The sequence below is a fragment of the Drosophila innubila genome, assembly GCF_004354385.1.
Source record: "Drosophila innubila isolate TH190305 chromosome 3L unlocalized genomic scaffold, UK_Dinn_1.0 0_D_3L, whole genome shotgun sequence".
NCBI lineage: Eukaryota > Metazoa > Arthropoda > Insecta > Diptera > Drosophilidae > Drosophila > Drosophila innubila.
Genome location: NW_022995376.1, coordinates 19,053,048 through 19,073,356, shown reverse-complemented (window position 1 = coordinate 19,073,356; position 20,309 = coordinate 19,053,048). Strand labels below are relative to the sequence as shown.

General features: G+C 36.1%; 1 protein-coding gene across 1 annotated transcript; it reads right to left on the bottom strand.

Annotated features, from left to right (window-relative positions):
* Positions 1-244: 244 nt before the first annotated feature.
* LOC117788347 (tetraspanin-18) lies at positions 245-19,705 on the bottom strand. The gene is made up of 7 exons (XM_034627092.1): positions 19,442-19,705; positions 18,977-19,062; positions 6,193-6,303; positions 5,191-5,289; positions 3,835-3,963; positions 1,464-1,823; positions 245-1,402 (listed from the first exon to the last, which is right to left on the bottom strand). Exons 3-7 carry the CDS (start codon positions 6,256-6,258, stop codon positions 1,253-1,255), a joined length of 804 nt encoding a protein of 267 aa, XP_034482983.1. The 5' UTR covers positions 6,259-6,303; positions 18,977-19,062; positions 19,442-19,705; the 3' UTR covers positions 245-1,252.
* Positions 19,706-20,309: the final 604 nt, after the last annotated feature.

Sequence of the window (20,309 nt, the reverse complement as noted above, 5' to 3'; positions counted from 1 at the left end):
AGTATATTTTATGTAAAACAATAAATGGCTTTTAAAAATTGTCCATAAATAATTCTGCAAATGGGATTTATTTTTAAATTGTATTATTGGTTGACCTGAAAGTTAAAGTCTACAACTCGCCCTGATAACATCGTATTTTATTTTATTTATTATTCTTTTATTTTTCATTTACGTTCAGAAATGTACATTTTAAATTTGTTTCGTACTTTGTTTTTAAGGGATTTTTTTTTTGTTTACGTTTTTCTTGTTTTTTAGTTTGCTTCAAAAGTACATTAAGTAAACTACAGACATACGAGTACGTGTTTATAATATGCATTAATAATAGATATTTATATATAGATATATACGGTGTATGTAATTGTAAATCTGCATACACATATATAGAATTCAAAAATGTACAACATTAATTTTTAACAAAAAGGATAAACACGATTCTCGTTTCTGGATTCACGACGCGTCCTCTCTCAATACGTAGTTAAAAACTTGAATATAGTAATAGCAAACAACTAAAATTAGAACTTAATCATAGAAGACTTACGATCTAGTACACATAGTTCACACTTTCAATATTTCAAACTCTTTTATCTTTCTTAAGATACCGTTTATGCGAATGTCTTGACGTGTGTTTATGCCTCGTTATAACTTTATAGCTTATCTATAAATTTTCAATTGAATTTTTTTATCTGTTCTTGTGATGTTTTTGAGTGGTTTATCCATTTGCAAAAATTCTTAGCAAATACTTTTAAATGAAATGAGTAGGACTAAAAAAAGTGAATTAATCGTATATTGTTATGTATGTATGTGTATATACTATATAAGTATGCATGTATATAGTAGAATACTACTTAAGAACTAAAACTGCTATCAAAACAGGTTGGTTTTCTTCATTTCACAAATAAATATTCGTAGCAACTTTTCATTTACAACTTTTCGTACTCAAACTTTTCTTTGTTGTCTTTTCTGGCGGCAATTTTGAGCAACATTTTCTTGTATCCATGTGATTAAATATTTTCTGCGTTATTTCCATTATTCTGTTTATAAGAGTAGAGTATGTTAGAACTGTTCTAATATTGTGTTAAGTGTTGTGGGAGAAATGCAGTTTCCTTTTGAGCATATCTCAATGTTCGGTTGGGATCGGTAGTTAAGTTCTTCTTTTTTATTTTGGGGCTTCACTGTATCATTGTTTCGCTGTTTTGCCTGTTATAAATTACGTGTCCACTCGGTTACTACCTATAAAACTTGTGCCAGCAATTTACAGACGCATATCGTCATATTTGGCAAAGGCTTTGCACAGTGCAAATGCGAGTATAACAAGGATGAGATGAACAATGCCAGTCACAATGACGCCAATGATGAGTTCACGCTGTCGAATCAACCACTGAGTGAAGACCTCAAAGCAGCCCTAAAAGAAGAACATATTTTAATCATCACATATGTCTTTTAGGTAGGTTTCAATAGCTTACCTTCTTGTAGAAACTGTTGCTTTCGCTGGGATTGGTCGTGCAGTCCTCATCACGTGGTACAAACTTGGAAACATCCTTTAATATGCAACAGGCATCGGGTATGGTGCGATTGCCCTTTGTATCCTTCCACGCCTGCGACTCATCAAAGTCACGGTAATCATTGATGCCACAGCAGCCAAAGTTGCCCATCAGCTGGTTCCACATCAATGAAGTGGCATCCTGATTCTCGCCCAGCGTATAACTTGTGATTGTCGTCTGCAAGAATTTTTTACTCTCGTTGCGCACCTGTTCTTTATAAAAGGCGGCCAGACCACCGGCCACAATCTCAGCCACCAGCAGCAGTATCAAAAATGTGCCATACTGCAAAAAAAAAAACAAAAAGTCAGAAAATAAAACACAAAAGAATAGATGTTATAAATTGCGCATACGCCCCGTTTTGCAGTTGACCTAAATTCAAAGTAACATTTTACGTAGTCAAGTCGTGGGCCTTACATAAAAATCTATGCGTTTGACCCTGAGCCAAATGTGCAGCATGCGTTGGGCGACTGTGGTGAGTTTGTCCAACACACACACACACACACACCCACGCTCTCATATACATATAGTGCAGGCGCAAGCCATGCTGCCAATCTCAAACGCTGAAGGTCATTTTGAAATGCTGCTTGCATGTTTTATAAGCTCTTGTGGTGTTCATTCTCTCGTTTTGTTTTAATGCTGTTGCTGTTGTTGTTGTCGCGATGCTTTTGGCCTGATAAAGTTCCATGTTGTCAGCGCTGCCTGTTACGCCTGGCAGCATTTCATTCTCCCTCTCCTTCTACCATTGAGTGGGCTGCCCAACTTAACTGCCGGCTGGCTAATGAATCTGTCAGATACACGCAATTGTGTGTGTGGTCTTGCAAAAGTATAATGGATTTACCATGCAGCCAAAATGACAATGAATTGCTTCCTGATCAGCTCAAAAATTCGGAAATGGACCAAGCCTTTTAGTCGTATAATATACGCTCATACAGAAAATAAAGTCATATACAAAATAAAGTTACTTTTATCTTAACAGCGGAAGAATGATAATAAGGTAGGGGATTTGAAAGCTTCTTAAGCTAAATAAATAATAAGAAAAACTAATTTTGACTAAGTTTAATTTTAGAAACTCAATTTGAATTGAATTTCTGCAATTCCTAATAAACTAAAAATATACTGGTTAAGATATATATATTTTAATTATCTTCATTTTGTTGTAAAAAAAATTATGAGTTAAATAAATATAGACGCTGAAAATTTTCAGATAATGGTAAATATTTTTGATTCTTTTTAGCTACTTATAAGTAGAGTCTCTAGTTATCGACAGTTTGAAAAATATCACTTATATATATTTCATATTTTTAAATTTGACTAGGTCTTTAAACATATTTCCCTGCTCACAATAATAAATATATATTTCATAATAATCTATTTGCAGCAGTAGCCCATCATTGAATACTTTAATGTATGTCAATTTGAAAGTATTTACTTTTAAGTATGCCAACTCGCAACTTGTATAAATAGCCAATGCTAACAAACTATGGCAATGCTAAGTGTTGGGACCTTGAGTATTAGCAAAGTGCCCTTGCTTTATTTACTGCAAATTGTGCTCAAATTGTGCATGCAGATTTTGACCGAATTCCGCCCCCGAAGGGCAAATTCAATAGTTGACCAGTTGTCAACCAGAGACAACTGACAAATGTTTAGCTTGATATCAGAGCTTGCACCTGTTTGGCGTTACAATCAACTTGACCAAGCCCAGACTTATTAAATCTATTTGCGAGCATCGAGCGTATTTAACGATAAGCTGTTTATTAATTGCAACAGCTCGTAGTTTAATCATAGAAATTTCTTTTAGGGTTGGGCCCTGTTGACCGTCTCATAAACAGACTCGCACCTTGAAATATTTGCTGCAGGTGAAATTATAATTCAAAGCACAAACAGAAGATCAAGTACAGGCCAGGCCGAAAGTGAAGGGCTCGTCACACACATACGAGACCCTCACGACACTTGATAAAGTGTTGAAACACGTTTCAGTTCATGGAAATGCCAGATGAAAAATTATCATAAAAAGGCCCAAAAAGTGTACCCACAGCGCAACTTTCACTTTGGTCGACAGTTTTTCCACCCAAAAGTCAAAGTCAAATAAAAAATCCAAAAAGTATTTAACAAATTCGTAAATACGCAAACAATTGACAACAACAATAGAGTAACGTCTCCCGCGGCGTCATTGAAAGTTGCAATTACATTTTGGATGATGCAACCTTCGTAATTGTTATTGGACAACAGTCGATGAGTATCTTCAGTGTATGTTTGTAGCTGTAAGTTTACCATAATTGTATCTTGCACTTACCGTTGAAAGCAGACAGCGAGATTCACGCATGGCGCCCAAGTAGCCCAAGAGACTCATAAAGAACATGACGGCTCCAATGACGAGAAGGGCGTAGGCCAGTTGCTCTATGACCTGAGGCTGTGTAAAGTGCTAAAAAAAAGTGTCATATAAAACTTGTCAGAGATCTGAGAATTGATGGGGAATTTATCGTATCTACGTTTTATTTTTACATATTGTATGTAAATGCATAAGAAGCCAGTCTACACGGCGTATGCGTAATTAACCTTTGAACTGACAAAACTTTCGCAACAGTTGTAATTAAGTTATGGAATTTCTGAATTGACACAATCACAAATTTGACAAGCAATGTGATATTTAAGTACGATTGTGCGAGTACGAGTTTTAAATTTGTGCGTGGGCTTTTTAAAAAGAAAAGGAAATTAAATTGGAAGCATCTGAAAGTTTGCTCTTGCTTAAAGCAGAGTGAGTGTGGCATGTACATTGTACAAGTTCATTGACCAAAACCTTGCCACCTACACATTGCATGAAAGTTGAAAAAGTTTTGTCAATTAGGCTATGAATGTACCCTGCAATTATTCGCAGTGCAGCAAGGACATGCACTTGTCGTGTTGCATATGTTTTTCAAAACGATTTTCACTATGGCCAAGAGAACTCAACTAATGACTAGGACAGTCAAATAGTCAGACAGATGGACAGTCGGACCACTGTGTCAAAGTACGTTAAATTTGTAGTTGTCATATGACATGCAAACTTTCCTATGGAATTTGCCATAATAATTTGTTTGGCTTTCAGTCGTGGAATACCTGCATATTTTTATCAGGAATGACTGTAAATGAATTAGAATTTTGATGAAAAATTATGGGAATGCAATTTCCAATTGGATCAACAAGTAAGGTGACCTCACTCTCCAGCTACTTTTAGATATTTTTTATTCTTAATCAGTTTTAGAATGAAAAAATCGAAATGCATTCGGAATGCATGTATTTATTAATAGTTATACATTTATCTTTTTATTTCCACAGTATAACACATGTTTATTCTATCATTATAGTTGTTTTTTTAATAATGATATATTGGTGGGCACTTTAATTACCAACTCCCATTTTCCATGGGGCAATGTCAACAATTACTGTGCACACTTGCACGTAATGCTATTCGGGGGATACTATATAACAAGTGAGGGATATTATAGTATAGTTAGGGTGGTTTTTTGCCTATAACATTTAGTGCATTTCAATGTTTTGATTGGATGTTTGTAGATATTTCGGGTCACTTTTCTTGTTCTAGTTTTGGGGTTAGTTTCCCCACTTTCACCAGGAAGAGGCGGGGCGAGGGGCATTCGATATGGGCACTTACCTCAATGCGCTCGCTCTCAACCAGCTTGAGCAGAGCAATCAGCGAGTGCTTGTCCACGGCGAGCCATAGTCCAACTCCAAATATAATTGTGCCTAGCACCTGCAACATACAAAATATGAAAAAAAATGAAAGAAAAAGAAAAAAGAAGACAGAAGGTAAACCTTCGAGTTAGTTTGGCATGCAAAACCAAAGGAAAATATGATTATGTTAATGTTGCTTACGCCTCATGTTGATTGCATTTGATGTTGATGATTATGATGATAAGCATGACAACAACAACAACAACAACAGCAACTGCAACAACGACAACAAAGTCAATGAACCGTCGACATAAATGGAGAAAAACTGCGCATGCGCAGAGATTTGCTTTATTGACTGCAGCCGCAATGAGGCGAGCTGAGCCCGAGAGCCGGAGAGCCGGAGAGCCGGAGAGCCGCACCTTTCCGCAGCATACGAGCTTAATTCACAAATTGTAATGCAATTTAACAAACTCGAAAAGCATAAATATATCAAATAGAAAAACAAAAAAAAAAACTTTTAACACTGCATTTCCCTGGCAAATGTCTATTAAATTTTTCAAATATTTTTAAAGCTTTTATGTTGTCGTTGTTGCATTTGTGAAAATATCAAAGTTAAATACCGAATTGGATAAGTATAAATCAAACGAAAAAATTACTTTAAAAACTGCTCATAAATTTGCATTTTTTATAGGAAAATGTGTATTCAATTTAAAAATCTTTTTGAAGCTCTCATGTTGTCGTTGTTGCATTTGTGAATATTTACAAAAAATGGCAATGCTAAAATAACAATTGATAACGAATAAATTAAATTGAAAAAAATACTTTTAAAGCTGCTTTTGAAATTGCATTTTCTCTATTAAATGTCTAAAAAATATATCAATTCTTTTGAAGCTATCCTATAGTTTTTGGCACTTTTAAAAATAACTTAAAATTAATCTTTAATTTAATAAGCAAATAAATATTTGTATTGGCGAATACTTACAAAAAATATAAAATTTAATATGCAAAGCAAATACTTTGCACACCAGACGCCACAGTCAAACACCATTTTCGTTGTTTTGGAAATTTTGCGGCTGTTTTTAAAGATCTCAAGCTGCAATTAGAAAAAAAGAATTGACAAAGAAATGCCATTTAGTTAAACATATTTAACACATAGACAAGTACATGTACAAATATAAATACGAAAGAATTCCTAATTTAATTAAAAGTGACTCTTCATTATTTCAGAGTGCCACAAATTGTAGAGCAGAAGAAAGTGTCACGAAATGCTCAAATGCGCAGAAGAACAAACAAGACAAAAATAGTGAGAGAGAGCGAGAGAGGGAGAGAAATGCTGTCTTTACACACATATGTGACTACTTCATTTGCTACATATTAACTAAAAACGTGGTACGTGTCCGTGCCTAATAAATTAACATGTGAAGCAAGCGTAAAAAATTAGTGGCTGCGTTAAACAGGAAACCCAAAAATTTAATTGACAAGGCGACATTTTAATGCCCTCACTATACGTGTAAGTAACATAAGCTAACGTATTACTGAGATTTACATATACTTTGATAAAAGTTTGCGTTAATTTCCTTTACAAGTAAGAATTCTAAATGAGGATTTGTAAGGGATTTTTTAAGCTTTTATTAATCTCGAAATTACTGAACTTTAAAACAGCTTTTACACATATTTATATTTTTAATAAATGACATGCATCATGACATAGTCATTATACCATTTCTTGGGGCTTATAGTAATTGGTCGCTGAAGTTCTAGCACTTTAGTTTCATACACTTTATCGAAGTTTAAAGCTCTTGCTGCGACACATTAAATGAACTTTCTCATTAAGCGCAACAACTACATAAAGCGGTTCTGGTTTCACTCATTCCCGCTATCTCTTTCTTTGTCTCTCTCTTTCTCTCTCGCTCTCTCTCTCTCTCTCTCTCTCTCTTGTTTTAATTTCCATTTGATATTCACTCATTGTGTACCTTATTCTGTAAAATGTAGAGCATGGAAGTTGCTTACAAATGATTAAAATAATCGTGCTGAAAATGTATGGTGTTATAAATAAGTTTGGGTTCGAACTTAAGAAAAAAGTTGGCATGTTAATATTATCATTGTCATGATGTACTTCTTTTAAGCATGTTTTGGTTCTGAACGCAATGTGTCCTACTGTGTTTATGCCATGAAAATTACGATTACAATGACACTGGGTTATCACAAGATCTCATTAAAGCAGAATTGAAAAATATGTTAAATAAGCTTGTGTCAGAATTTTACCTAGAATCAGTAAATTCATAATTTTTTTAATTTAAATTAATGATATAATGAAATCAACGCTTTTCGCGATATGGACATGACATAAACTTCGCGTTTGTGTGATGTATACGCACACAAAAAACTCAAACAATGTCACGAGCTATAGATGTTGGAAAAGTAGAACAGCTGGCAACTTGGCAGAGGCTGATGTTGCTATTGTTGTTGCTGTTTCAGTTGTTGGCAACAACTCGCGAGTGGCAAATATTTTCCAGGCCAACTTTTAGCTGGCTAAAAGCAAGACATCTCCTTGTTGTTGCCTGCTCCACTCTCTCAGTGCTTGATAATGTTACGAGTACTCGTACTTTGGCCAAATGTATACACACATACACACACCCATTCATACATACATATGTAATCCCAGTCAAAAGCAAATGCAGGCACTTGAATGCAAAATACTTAAAGCTTTACGCCACACAAATACCAAGCCACATGCCGCATGCCACAATGTTGGCCCATAATCCAAAGGCAGTCGCCCGCACAGTTTAAGCAATTTTCTGCCTTTGGAAAATAGAAAATGAAAGCCAAAACAGCAAAATTTTAATTGCTTTTTGCATTGTTCTTGTTCTATTCTGAGGCTTAGTGATAAGCTTGGCTGACGTTCAAGCTTCAAACTTGTCTCCATTTGCTGTTAGTTGATGTTAATAATTTATCAATTTGCGTAATTTGCTTGGGCTGACTTTATTTTTGTTTGATGTTTGACATTGAAATTTAAATAAAAATAGCTAAAGAACATTTAAGATTTCAAAAAAGTTTAAATGTTCCTTTAGAAGGATATTTTAATTAATTTCAGAAGAATTATGTGTATGTCTGCTTTTATCATAGAGTTAATTATTTTACCGCATAACTAAGCTTTCAAAAACCCTCAAAGGGCCGCCGACCATTAAGCTGCTCACATTTGCTGTATGAAAAGCAAAACTATCATAATCACACACACACACACACTCATACACAGATACACAAACAGATACTGCCATATAGAATCATTTTCTAATTAGCTTTCGAGTGGCTCTTGGAAAATATTAGCACATTTCCCTCGCTGCACATAATCAACAAGAGCCAGGAAAACAGTGCATCAGCAAAACTCAAACTCAAACTCAAACATCAACTTTAGCTCTATATGTACTCATATAAAATATAGTTTCGTATGTGATAGATAGTTATGTATCTGCGTGGCAACTCAAATATCAAATGGTACACAGTTTTAATTGGGGTCTCCGCAGGGTAATTAAGGCAAATTTGTGCACATTTTGAGACCAGTTAGTTGATAACTGACTAACTGCAAACCCAGAGATACACGATACAAGATACATATTTCTCTTAATTTCAAACTCATATACAGTGGCAATAACTGTGACTGCGAGTTCGATTCAATCGCTTTGTATATAATTAAATATACAGTACAATAATAAAATAAACCCGATTGCGAATTGATGGCATGTGTTGAGGCTCGACTCGACTCGACATTTGTTTATTATTACTTTGCGAAATTGAATGCTTTTTTTTCATTTTCAACCATAGAAAGTTACTGTCGTTGTCCGTACAATGCAAATTTTTGACGGATCCGGCGAGTGATTAAAATTTCTATGACAATGATGCGGCAAAAGGAAATGCGAGCGTTGTTGAGATTGAGATTGAGACTAAAACCAAAGACTTCAGACTTCAAAGACGTTGAATTTCAGAGCTAATTTAGTTGCTGCTTTTTGTTGCACGTCGAAAATGGGTTAAAGAAAGTCGTAACTTGTATTAATTAAAAGGCAAAAGTTGAAAGGCAAGCACATTGGCAAAAAGGTTTACTGCAACTTGTTCGTAACTTCTCTTCGACTGTCAGCCAAGTTTGTAGTTGACTTTGCTCTTGGCCATAAAATCGTGTACAAGTTTTTCCCTTTGACAATTGCCATAAATGATTTCTTTTAGTTGGTTTCGTTTTATTTTTCTCCTTAGTTAGGTCCCCAACCACCAAAAACCACACATGAGAGCCTCAGCGACCCAGTGACAACCACTGAGGAACTTAGAGACCTCATCGCACTTGTCACGTTCGTTTTGCTTGCCAAGAATTTAGAAATTGTATTTATTGCCAATGCTTTCTATTTTCGAAAACTTCAATTCGGTCTGTGTGTGGTTTGTGTGGTGCAAGTTGTGGTTAAGAGTATCTGATGAAAACTAGTAAATGGTAATAATAATAAAATATCATGCTCGAAACTAAAAGTGCTTACTCGACGTCTTGGTCTTCGTCTTCGACTTGGTCTTCATCTTCTTCATTTTCTTGGTCTTCTTCTCTTGTGTAGCGTGAGAAAGACACTCAGAGATGATTCTGTTTCATTTCTCTTTGGTAGTAAGTGGCAAACTGACTGGTAATTAAATGATTTAGTTGGTAATGAGCCATAATTGGGTCAACAGGGTTTGTGGCATTCCCACACACAGTGCTAGTAATTACTCTGTAAGATTTGCAGTTAAATGCAGGTGGGTGGCAGGTAATCTACATATGAATTGGCCATTAAAAGAGGAGAGATTTCCGTGGAGTACCTTAGAGGGATAGGAAAGTTGAGTGAAAGAAAGAACATACAAACAGAATGAAGAATATATTATGTAATTTCCCAAGAGAAAAGATTTACTAAAGGTAAACAGATACAGAACTTCAGCCTGAGATACATTTCCATCTAACTGAAAGTTAATCAGATACAGAACTTTAACCTCAGCTACATTTCAATCTATAATAACAAACTGAAACGTGATGCTGCATAATATTCTGCAACAATTTGATCATATTGTTTAATAAAAGATATGAGAAAGCAAATTACGCAAATCTTTTCCAGGTATCAGCTTAATCTGCCTCATGTTTCATAAAATGCATAAAAATATCTGTCATTTAATCGACAACCTTTTATGCGTCTTTCAAAATATTTGTTTTGAATGAATGCTAAAGTTCAAACCTTTTGTCTCAGCCGCTGTTGCTATTGCAAGATTCCTTAATTAAATACAGCTTTAAAGTCGAACCCGAAATTATCAAACTGGTATTAAACTCATTTAATTCAGGCTAACATTTTTGTTGTTACCTTTGTAATTTGTCCCAATCCCAGTTGTCACCACGAGCCAAACAAAATCACAAATTTATTTATACATTTTTGGCTTAATTAATGCAAATACAAAACTCGTTGCAGAAAAGAGGCGCAATGAAGCTAAAACAAAGTTTGTTCAGGGTTCGTTAACTGATTTGCATAAGAACACATTTTTCGGCTGCACAATTTCATTAAAATAATTTACATATTAAGAGCCCGAAAGGATGACACTGAAAGCCGTACAATTAGCTTTAAAGTCTGGCCAAAAAGCCAGAAAGATTGTAAGCATTGAAATGTTTAATTTACTTATTATTTCTCGCATGTCATTCAACTTCTCTGGAGTTGACAAATTGTAGTCTACACTCCGTAGTTTGTTTGTTATTTGTAGTTGTTGTCTGTGCGCTTATACAACATTTGGAGCTGCGTTAATTGACATAATTGGATGGAGTCGGAGCTTTAGGCTACGGCACGAGTCTGCATCTAAGGTCTGTACACCTCAAGGGGCGCTTTTGTTTGGCTTTTTAGGTCAATGGTCGACGCTCCGCCAAATGTTTGCCGTTTGTCACGAAAATCTGTGCGCTATTTGAAGGCAGGCCAATTTAACACCTGACACTGACAACGCACACAACACACCACACTTTATACGTAGCTCGAGTCCGAGTCTGACTTGGAGTCAGAGTTGGAGTCGGAGTCGGAGCTGTGCTCTGGACCGTGTCTTGTGCCATGTTCCAAAAAGCGCAGACACCAACGCCCCGACTATGTTACGAGAGCAGTCAGACAGACTAGACGGACAGACAGACAGACAGATAGACAACTGGACAGACTGAACGGGTGGTCAGGCGGCTTGCCAACTAGTTAGCCAGTCCAAGACACATGTCAAGTTATTAAGCAACTCTGTGCGTTATTTTTGGCGACTTGTTTTATGATTTGTATGCAATAAAATTCATTAAGTCGCTCTTGATATCACAAAATATTTAATACTTTTATTTAAACACCAAAAAATTGTTGTTAATTAACCTATTTTCAGCTTTTCTCAATAAAATTTTACTATAGCAAAACTTGTTTTATTATTAATTCGTTTTTTCGGCGTATACTATCAAAGTATTGTATCATTTTAAATAAAATTTAAAATTTAATATTAGTATATAGTAATTTTTTATTTAATGCAACACTCAGCTGCTGAAAATGTCTGTACTTTAAAATCTTATTCCTCAACTGCATAGTATACTAACATTTTTCACATAAATAAATACATATATTTCAATAGCTGTCATAGCTATCACATAGTAAACATAAAAAAAGATTGTAAATAATATTTACTTCAGTGCACCACTCACATTTGCCTTTAATGAACCTCGTAATAAAGTTTTAAAAATACTTAAAATGTTTATTGAGCTGCCTGCTGGCTCATCAAAAATTGGCTTGGGCTATTCAATTGGTCAAGAACGCCCAATGACCCAATTTGGTTGTAAATTGTACAGATAATATCAAAATCTGCTCGCCATTCATTTATAGCACGAAACGAAAGTTGTATGAAATATTGAATATGTACAAATTTATTTGAATATGCTCGTACTCAGATTGAGTGCTCAAATCAATTAGTTTTTCTCAATTTCTCTCTTGGTTTTACAACTCTTTTTTTTTTTTTGTTGTTGACCGAAAAGTGAAACTCTCAGAACTTGACCAGAATTTCGGGCTGTGTTTGGTTTATTATTGCTCATTGCTCCAGTTATGTCGTATCTTATTGATGTTGTTGTAGTTGCTGTTGCTATTCTCGTTGTTGTTGTCAAACGAGTAATGTGAACTGTCTGTCATAAGCAATGAAAACGGTTGACATACTTACATTTATTTTACTTATTATGATACGACTGTTAATGTCAGTCTATCGTTCAGTTCATGACTGCTTTTGTTGTTCTGCCTCATTTTTCACTTTTCATCAGTGAAAATGAGCCCATTCACATACTTTAGAATATAATAACAACTCTACTTATGACATTGTGTGTGCAAAAAAAAGTGAGAAAAATGTAAGTAGATGGATATAAAACAACCTTTAAGCAATTCTGAAGAAATTCTTTAACTTTAAATCGTAATTGTATTTGGTAATTACAGTCATAACTTTCGTTTAATGAATACATTAGCTTGTTAGACAACATTTTGTTTCAAATGTAAATTAAGCTAAAATATTAAAAATAATTAAGGGAATTTCTCCAATGTCTTATCCAAATTGTATAAAAAACCAATAACGTTTGTTTATGAAATATTTTGACTTGTTAAGCGGCATTTTTTTTATTCTAATCCTTAGGTAATATTTAAAAAAATGATTTGTTTTATTTTATTTAAGAACATTATAAACTTATTTTTAAATTTGATTTATTTATGCAAATGAAACCAGTTGTGTTAATTTCTGTTGGATCAAAGAGAAAGAGAAACACAGGCAATAAAGCGATGCAATGATCAGACTGTCAATTAAGGCAAGTCAACTAGCAATTGTCTGCGCTTTGACGAGTTTTCATATATACAAATTACGCATACGCCGCGTAAGCGACAATTTTCATAAAAAACAACCAAAAACAGAGCGGAGTATTTGTAATAAAGCAACAACAACAACACTATAGCTATAGCTACGCCTGCTGTCACTTCAATTCATAACAGATGCAAATAAATTTCTATTAAAGCCTCCTTACGCTCCTTCCTCGCACAGGGGCGTTAGACACAGATGCGCTCTCTTGATTGGATTTTAGAGACCAGCGGGTCTCTCTAAAGCCCTCATGGCGCAAAGGTGCCCACACGACGACGAGCTTTTTAGATAATTTACATTTTGAGTCATGGGACAACAACAACAACCACAACTACAACTACAACAATAGCTGCAAACACAGCCTAAGCGAGAAGCTCAAAATGTGTCATAAAAATATTCACACATTAATTTCTAAACACATTTTATTCAATTTCTGGACTGCAACTAAATTAAATAAGTCTCGCAGCAGCAGCTTATGTATCTGACAGATACAGATACAGAGCAGACTGACAGTCTGTCAGTCGCTTAGCTACTGCAGTTGCAGTTGCAACTGGATAGGCCTCTGGCTGCTGTTGCTGCTGTTGGTTTTATAATTTTCGCTTATTATTTAACTTTCTTTCGGTCTTTTTAGAGTTTGTTTTGTTATTGTTGTTGTTGGGTTGAGGTGCCCACGGGGCGGGTTCAATGCGCTTAACTTTTTTGCGGCTTTAGTTTGCAAGTTTGCGACTTTGTGGCTTGTTTGCTGATGGCTTTTCCTTTTTCCATAAACTTTCACATTCACAATAATGCAACCTTTGGCACTTCCTTTTCGGCGACACACAAAACGATGTACGAATACTCGCATGTGGCCATTATCACAATTTGCAATCTGTATGCAATTGCGTGTATCTTTAGCCATTCAAGAATCCGATTCGATTTCGTTGCCAATTACGCTGTTGGCTAACCTGGACCCTCGCCTGGGAAATGCAATCGGGGGAAGAAAGAAAAAAAAAACACTGTTGAAATGCAACTAACTGCAAGTTATGCGTTCAACCAAATGAATCTACACAACGCACCAAATCAGCAACAGAGTTGCATGAATGAAGTTGCCACGCGTTGTTGCTGCTTTTGCTGTGGCTGTTGCTGTTACAGTTGCAAGACTATGAAATATTGCCCGGGCGTTGGCACACACTCTTTATGTGTGTGTGTGTGTGTGTGTGTGTGTTTGTGTAGTGAGTGTAAATTTAAATGTGTGTAAATTTATGTGGGAGTTTTCATTTTTTTTGGCTTGTCAGCTGCGCTTGGAAAATAGCGTGGAAACTTATCTAATAACTAAAAGTTGGTAGTTTCCTGTAAAACTCCGCGGGACAGGAATGAGAATGCCCTTAAGTGCTAGATCTAGTTTTTTTTTATAAAGATAATGCGAGTACGCCTAAAGGTTGTGAGAGAGTTGAGTTGGGAAGTGTTTCCCTTTAGAATCTTGTATAATTTAACAGAAGTCTAGCAATCAGTTGAGATAGCGTTATATCATAACTCAAGTCAGCTGGCTGTTTAACTGCACCTGTAAGACAACTTTTTGCTGGCACTGTCGCCCCATTGCATCAGCGTGCAAATATGCAGCTGGAAAACAGGCAAAAAACTGAACGAAACCAACTGAAAGCATTGGAAAACTTGGCTAAGTCGCAGATCTTGGGCCACACATGCGCAGTAGCAGCAACAGCAGCAATAAATAAAACAACAACAACATTTGTAATGGCCAGAAAAAACAATTGGGTTTTAAATGTTAAACAATGTGGCCGGTTTCGGGTTTTTGGGTGTTAATCGCTTTCTTGGATTGCCTCAAGCAAAAACCTCAGGCGCGTCACCGCCTCTCTGCGTCTTTTCCCCTCAGTCTCTATTTGTGCCAGCGAATAAACAACAAAATACAACAAATTAATATGCATTGTTGCAGTCGTATTTGTTGCGCTGCATATTTGGACTTTCACTTTTTTGTTTTCATTTTCAAAATCATAAGAAAATTTATGCCCATGCTCGAATAGTATTTCATTATTGCGCATACGCCTTGAAATGAGCTCAATCCGAGTTGCTCTTCAAATTGATTTCAATTACAAATGATGTGTTTATCGCTCAACAAACATATTATAAATATAAATATATTTCTTTCATATTGACATTTCCAAATTCGGTGGTGGAACGATTAGAGCTCGTTCATTATGGTTGTTTCTTGCCCCTTTCCTCACTGTTAATTACTCTTTCTTTTACTTTACACTTTCGCCCATGTTTGAGTTTGAGTTTTAAGCGCTCAATTAACACAACAAGTGGATTTGGGGGAGAGGGTTGTAGCCACAATAATAACCATAACAACAGTAAAAATCAAAGTTACGCACTTTCGATTGCGCAATCGAACAACATCCAATTTTTAAAGTCACTTTCAGCGTGTTGGGAATTTTCATGGCATGCGAAAGCAAATATTTTTACAATACGTTTCCTGAATATGGGCTTTTCTTTAATTTATAAATAGTTGTGCCCGATTCATTAATCAACTAAAGTTGGCAGGTAAAAACGAGATGGAAGCATCAGTACGTGCACCTGTCAATCTTATGAAATGGGCCAAAGAAATGTTGAGCTTGAGTTTGTGAAACATTGCCCTAGGGCACATTAATATGCCGAAGCCAACATATGATAATCTCTTAAAACGTAAACTAGTTTCCCGATTAGTTTCTTCCCCTGTAGGCCGAAAGTAAAAGAAAAGCCCTGATAAGCTATCAAGTTTGTCGCTACCAGCTAACGATATAAAGTAAGATTCTAATAAATGTAGCCATTTTCTTGAAAGAATTACCTAATTATATTGTAACTATTATAAGATTGAGCTCTTTTAGTTTAAGATTTAAAGTACGATTCTTATAATTGTAACAATTTATCTGCTCTTGAATTTTGGCAGTTCTCATCAGATCGGTTTATTATTTATGATAACTAAATTTGCATATCTTTTTCATCTACTCTTCCCTTTTGCTTGCAGTGTAAAATGTATCGGTGAAAACTCTACAATTAATTGACTTAATTCAATGGCAATACTCTGTCAAATGATACGTTTAACTGGCCAGTCGGGGATTTAGACACAGCCAATCAAATCGTATTGAACATGTCCCTCCACAGCTGCCACAAAAGCCACAATGATACCTTAGCCTGACAGACTTGAAACTGGCGATTGGGCCAAAACTATGTGGACAGCTGAACTGAGCCCCAAGGCATATGAACGGCTGCACAATTGCAGAAAATGGAGAGCTAAAGTCTGCATTCGATTTCCGCAGTAATGGAAATGGAAATGGAGCCAACAAATGGGCAAACAGATCTAATGTAACTCTAATGAAATGTTGTCAATGTTGTGGCTGATGTGTTGGCAATTAACAAAGGGAAGTTAGGTAACTGTGAGAATCCACACACGCACACACGCACATAAACCTGAGTATGTCTTCCCTCTTTCTTTTAATTACTGACCAGTGCAGTGAACCTGGGGCCAAAGTCAATCGGCGGTTGTAATTTGAGAAAGAGACACGTGAAACTTTATATGACTGTGAGAAATTGTAGTGGGCGTAATGGATGATGATCAAGAAGGTGGAAAAGGGCGAAGGAAAGTCGCAACCAAAGAGTTGGATAAGTTCGAATTACCATAAAATATGCAATGCGATGCGATGCAAGCGCAACACGCAAGTGACCGTAACCTGATGGCGTTGTAGACTCCAGATACAATTTATAGATACATTCGTAATGCAGCCCATCGAGAGAGACTCGTTTACCTTGGGACGGAATATATTATAAACACATATATAAACATACTCGTATTTATGTGCTGTATTTCTGTTTTTTATTAATGCCCCGACGCGGTCACTTTTTGTGTAGCCTTTCAATTTGGAACTTTGAGCCGCGGTCAAGTTTAGGTTTCGGGCCCACAAAAGTTGCAAATCCAACAAAGAAGTTTATCAAATTACGTTTATATCTTTTCAAGTGGGTCAAGTGCCAGTCGCCAGTTGCCAATCTCACGTCGCCAACTTAGCTGCCTCCACAATGCTTTTTGGCCAATTTGCGACTTTTTTTTTTTGGCGACCACAAGCTTGTTTTGAAGAGGCTTGTGTCATATACCACTTCACGGTTGCGGGCGCATCACGAGTTTCCCATCGCCCATCGTCCAATGCCCATTGACCATCGTCAAGGGAGGGCTCGTTGCGACTTCCTTTCATTTTGATCTGGTTTCAGGCTTTTTTACGTTTCTATACTAATTGAATTATGTTGCACACTCTGTGCATGGGCTTCATGCTTGATGCGTTCTTTCCATTTCCTTGCAACATTTTGCTTTAAGTGTTGCCATTGCAGACGGATATTTTGCAACTCAAATACTGGTCTAATATTTCTATACTTATGACGATTGCTTATAGACGTAGATTGCAGTCTTGATGACCAATTTGTGCAGGTGCATTTAGTTACCTAAATAATTCTGTTATAGAGTCATATTTAGATTAATAGTTAAAAGGGATTTCGATTTTAATTAATTTATTGTAAATAATTAGCATAAACAGTTTTGTTTAAATTTAGTATGTAAATATATTCATGTACTTGGCAACGGTGTTAATTTAATACTTAATTGTCTTGTTGAAAATGAAGCTTGTTTTTATTGTAACTATTTTATATAGAGTATTTTAAGCTTCGAAATCCTTGATTTTCAGAGTACTGCAAGGAAATTATTTTAGTTTAAAGATAAGTTAGTTTTTTACTAAGTATTATCAATACTGAAAGCTAATTTGAAGTAACTTTTATGGCACGTAAAATATTATTATTCGTCTTTTAATTTTTATCTCGCCTTATAGATAAAAAAGAAAAGTGAATTGCAAGTGGGGCAAAAAAGATTCTGCAAATCTAGCAAATAAGGCAGCACGAATGTTTTATTCAAACAGAAATAAGAATAAAAAAAAATTACAAAGCAAAAAAAAATACAGAATATTTCGATTCTCACTTTTTACCCCGTCAATAAACAATTTAGCTTGCTTTAATGGTTTTCCTGTTTGCAAGCAGCTTTTATGATAAACTTGTTCGCCAACCACGAACTAGGTGCACTGAGGGGCAGAGAGAGAGCAGTACAGGTTGATTGTAAGGGGGTGAGGTTGGTGGGGGAAGGGGGGGAATACAAGAACAGACACATGATTTCAAGATCAAAAAGCGAATGGCAGAAAAGCGCAAAAGAGCGATAAGAAATTGCAAGACAACAATCAACTGCAAATGGGCTGCGGAAGTATTTGCGAGCCTTTCACTGCAAAGAGACAAAAGAAGAGACAGAGAGAGAGAGAGAGAGCTAGAGGGCAGTGCTAAAGCGAAGAGTTCAAAAACAAGGTAGAACACGTGATAACCGTAAAGAAATGACGCGTATATGACGAATCAAAAGTGGCACAAGATGTCAGAGAACCTGCGATTGCAGCGGTAAAAGCAAAGGAGATGTATGTAGATGAGAAGACGCACAAGGAGAAAGAGGAGAAAGACAAGGAGCATTGCTGGACAGCATCAGCAATAAACGGAGTAGGCAACGACGCAAAAGCGAGTGCGTATCCACCACTAAAGCAGCAGACGGAGTGGGAGTGGCAGATGTGTGGTGGAGAGAGATGAGAGGTGGGCACGGGGGTGGCTGCCGAATGGGTGGTTTGCCTAAGGGCGTGGGTGGCTGCTGAGCAGCTGAACAGTAGCTACAACAGAAACAGGAGCAAACTCTCTGCTGCTGCTTCTTCATGTTCTGCTCTTTTGATTTATGTATGTGCACACACTCACACCCATTCACCCACCCACACACACACACACCCACACATGCAAACACGTACACAAGCACGAGCGACTGACAGAAACATAAAACTAAAAGTCAAGCTTACCTGTAAAGTTTGTGGCACGCGTTGCGAGCGAGCTTGTTTAATATTTAAACGATACAAAAAGCGTTGAAGTCTTGTCGAAGATAAAGCTGCAATGATTGTTGGGAAATTTTAGAGAATATTTTATTGCAACAATTTTCTTGTTTTTTCTTTTCATTTATCATTTGACGAATTTGCATGCATTTGATTGCTGGCAGATAAAAACATATGTATACATATTCAGTTGGGTAAATTGAAATTCTGTCAGCTGCCAGTTGATTAACAATCAATTAAATAATATGTGAAATTTGTGTTTCGAGTTTGCTAAAGGGTTTCTGGGACCCTGGGTTTTAGATGGGCTGGCTGGCTCTGTTTTGATTGAGCGCGCGCAAAAAATTATACACAAAATCACACGCACACGCACAAGCAAACGCACACAGTTAAAGATACATATTAATATGTGTATGTAGGCACCCAGGAGAGACGCACCGAATGCTGGAGACTGTCGAGTAGCAAGAGAAGCCTCAGTATCAGCTAACTCCCGCTTGAACGATTCCAGGCACACACACCGACCACGACAACTGCGACGACGGCAACAACAGCAACAACGTATATTTCCGACCACGACAACAACGACGACGGCTGCAAAATGCGACGACGCTGGCTTTCAAAAATGCTCCGGCTTAGATCTCGATTCGATTCGAAGAGAGAACGTCACAAACTGTGTCGACTGTTTGGCCCGTGCACACGAACTGAAACTGATGGTCCCAACGTCAGAGCTGGAGAGCTGGAGCTCAAAAGCACAAGCACTAAGAGCCACCACCAGAGGCGTAGTCAATCATTGTAAAGCGGAGCTTTTAAAGAGTGTGACCCTTTAGGTAAAGCAAATATAAATAAAATGAATAAAGTAAATTATTATTATTGATTAATATTTGTTATTAGATATAATATTTTTCTTTTTAAAATTAATAAAAAGAAAATAAAAGATTAATATATGTTGTTAAAATTCTGCTTTTAATGAGTAACATTTATAAAAGGGAGCTTTTTAGGAGTAAGACCAATTAAATCAAGTAAAATAAATATTATAAATACTATACAAATAATTATTAATGATAGATATTCTTTTTAAAGATTACATAATTTATTTATGACTTTGTAAGGTTAATAAATATAAATTAAAAGATTAATAAATGTTGTTAAATTATGAGAGGGGAGCGTTTAACAGAATGAACAATTAAAAGAATAAATATTAATATAATTAATTTATGTTTGAGAATTACATTAGTCATATGTAATCCCCTTTCCTAACACCACTGGGCAGCTGCACAAACACAAATACAGCCGCAGTTACTTACAC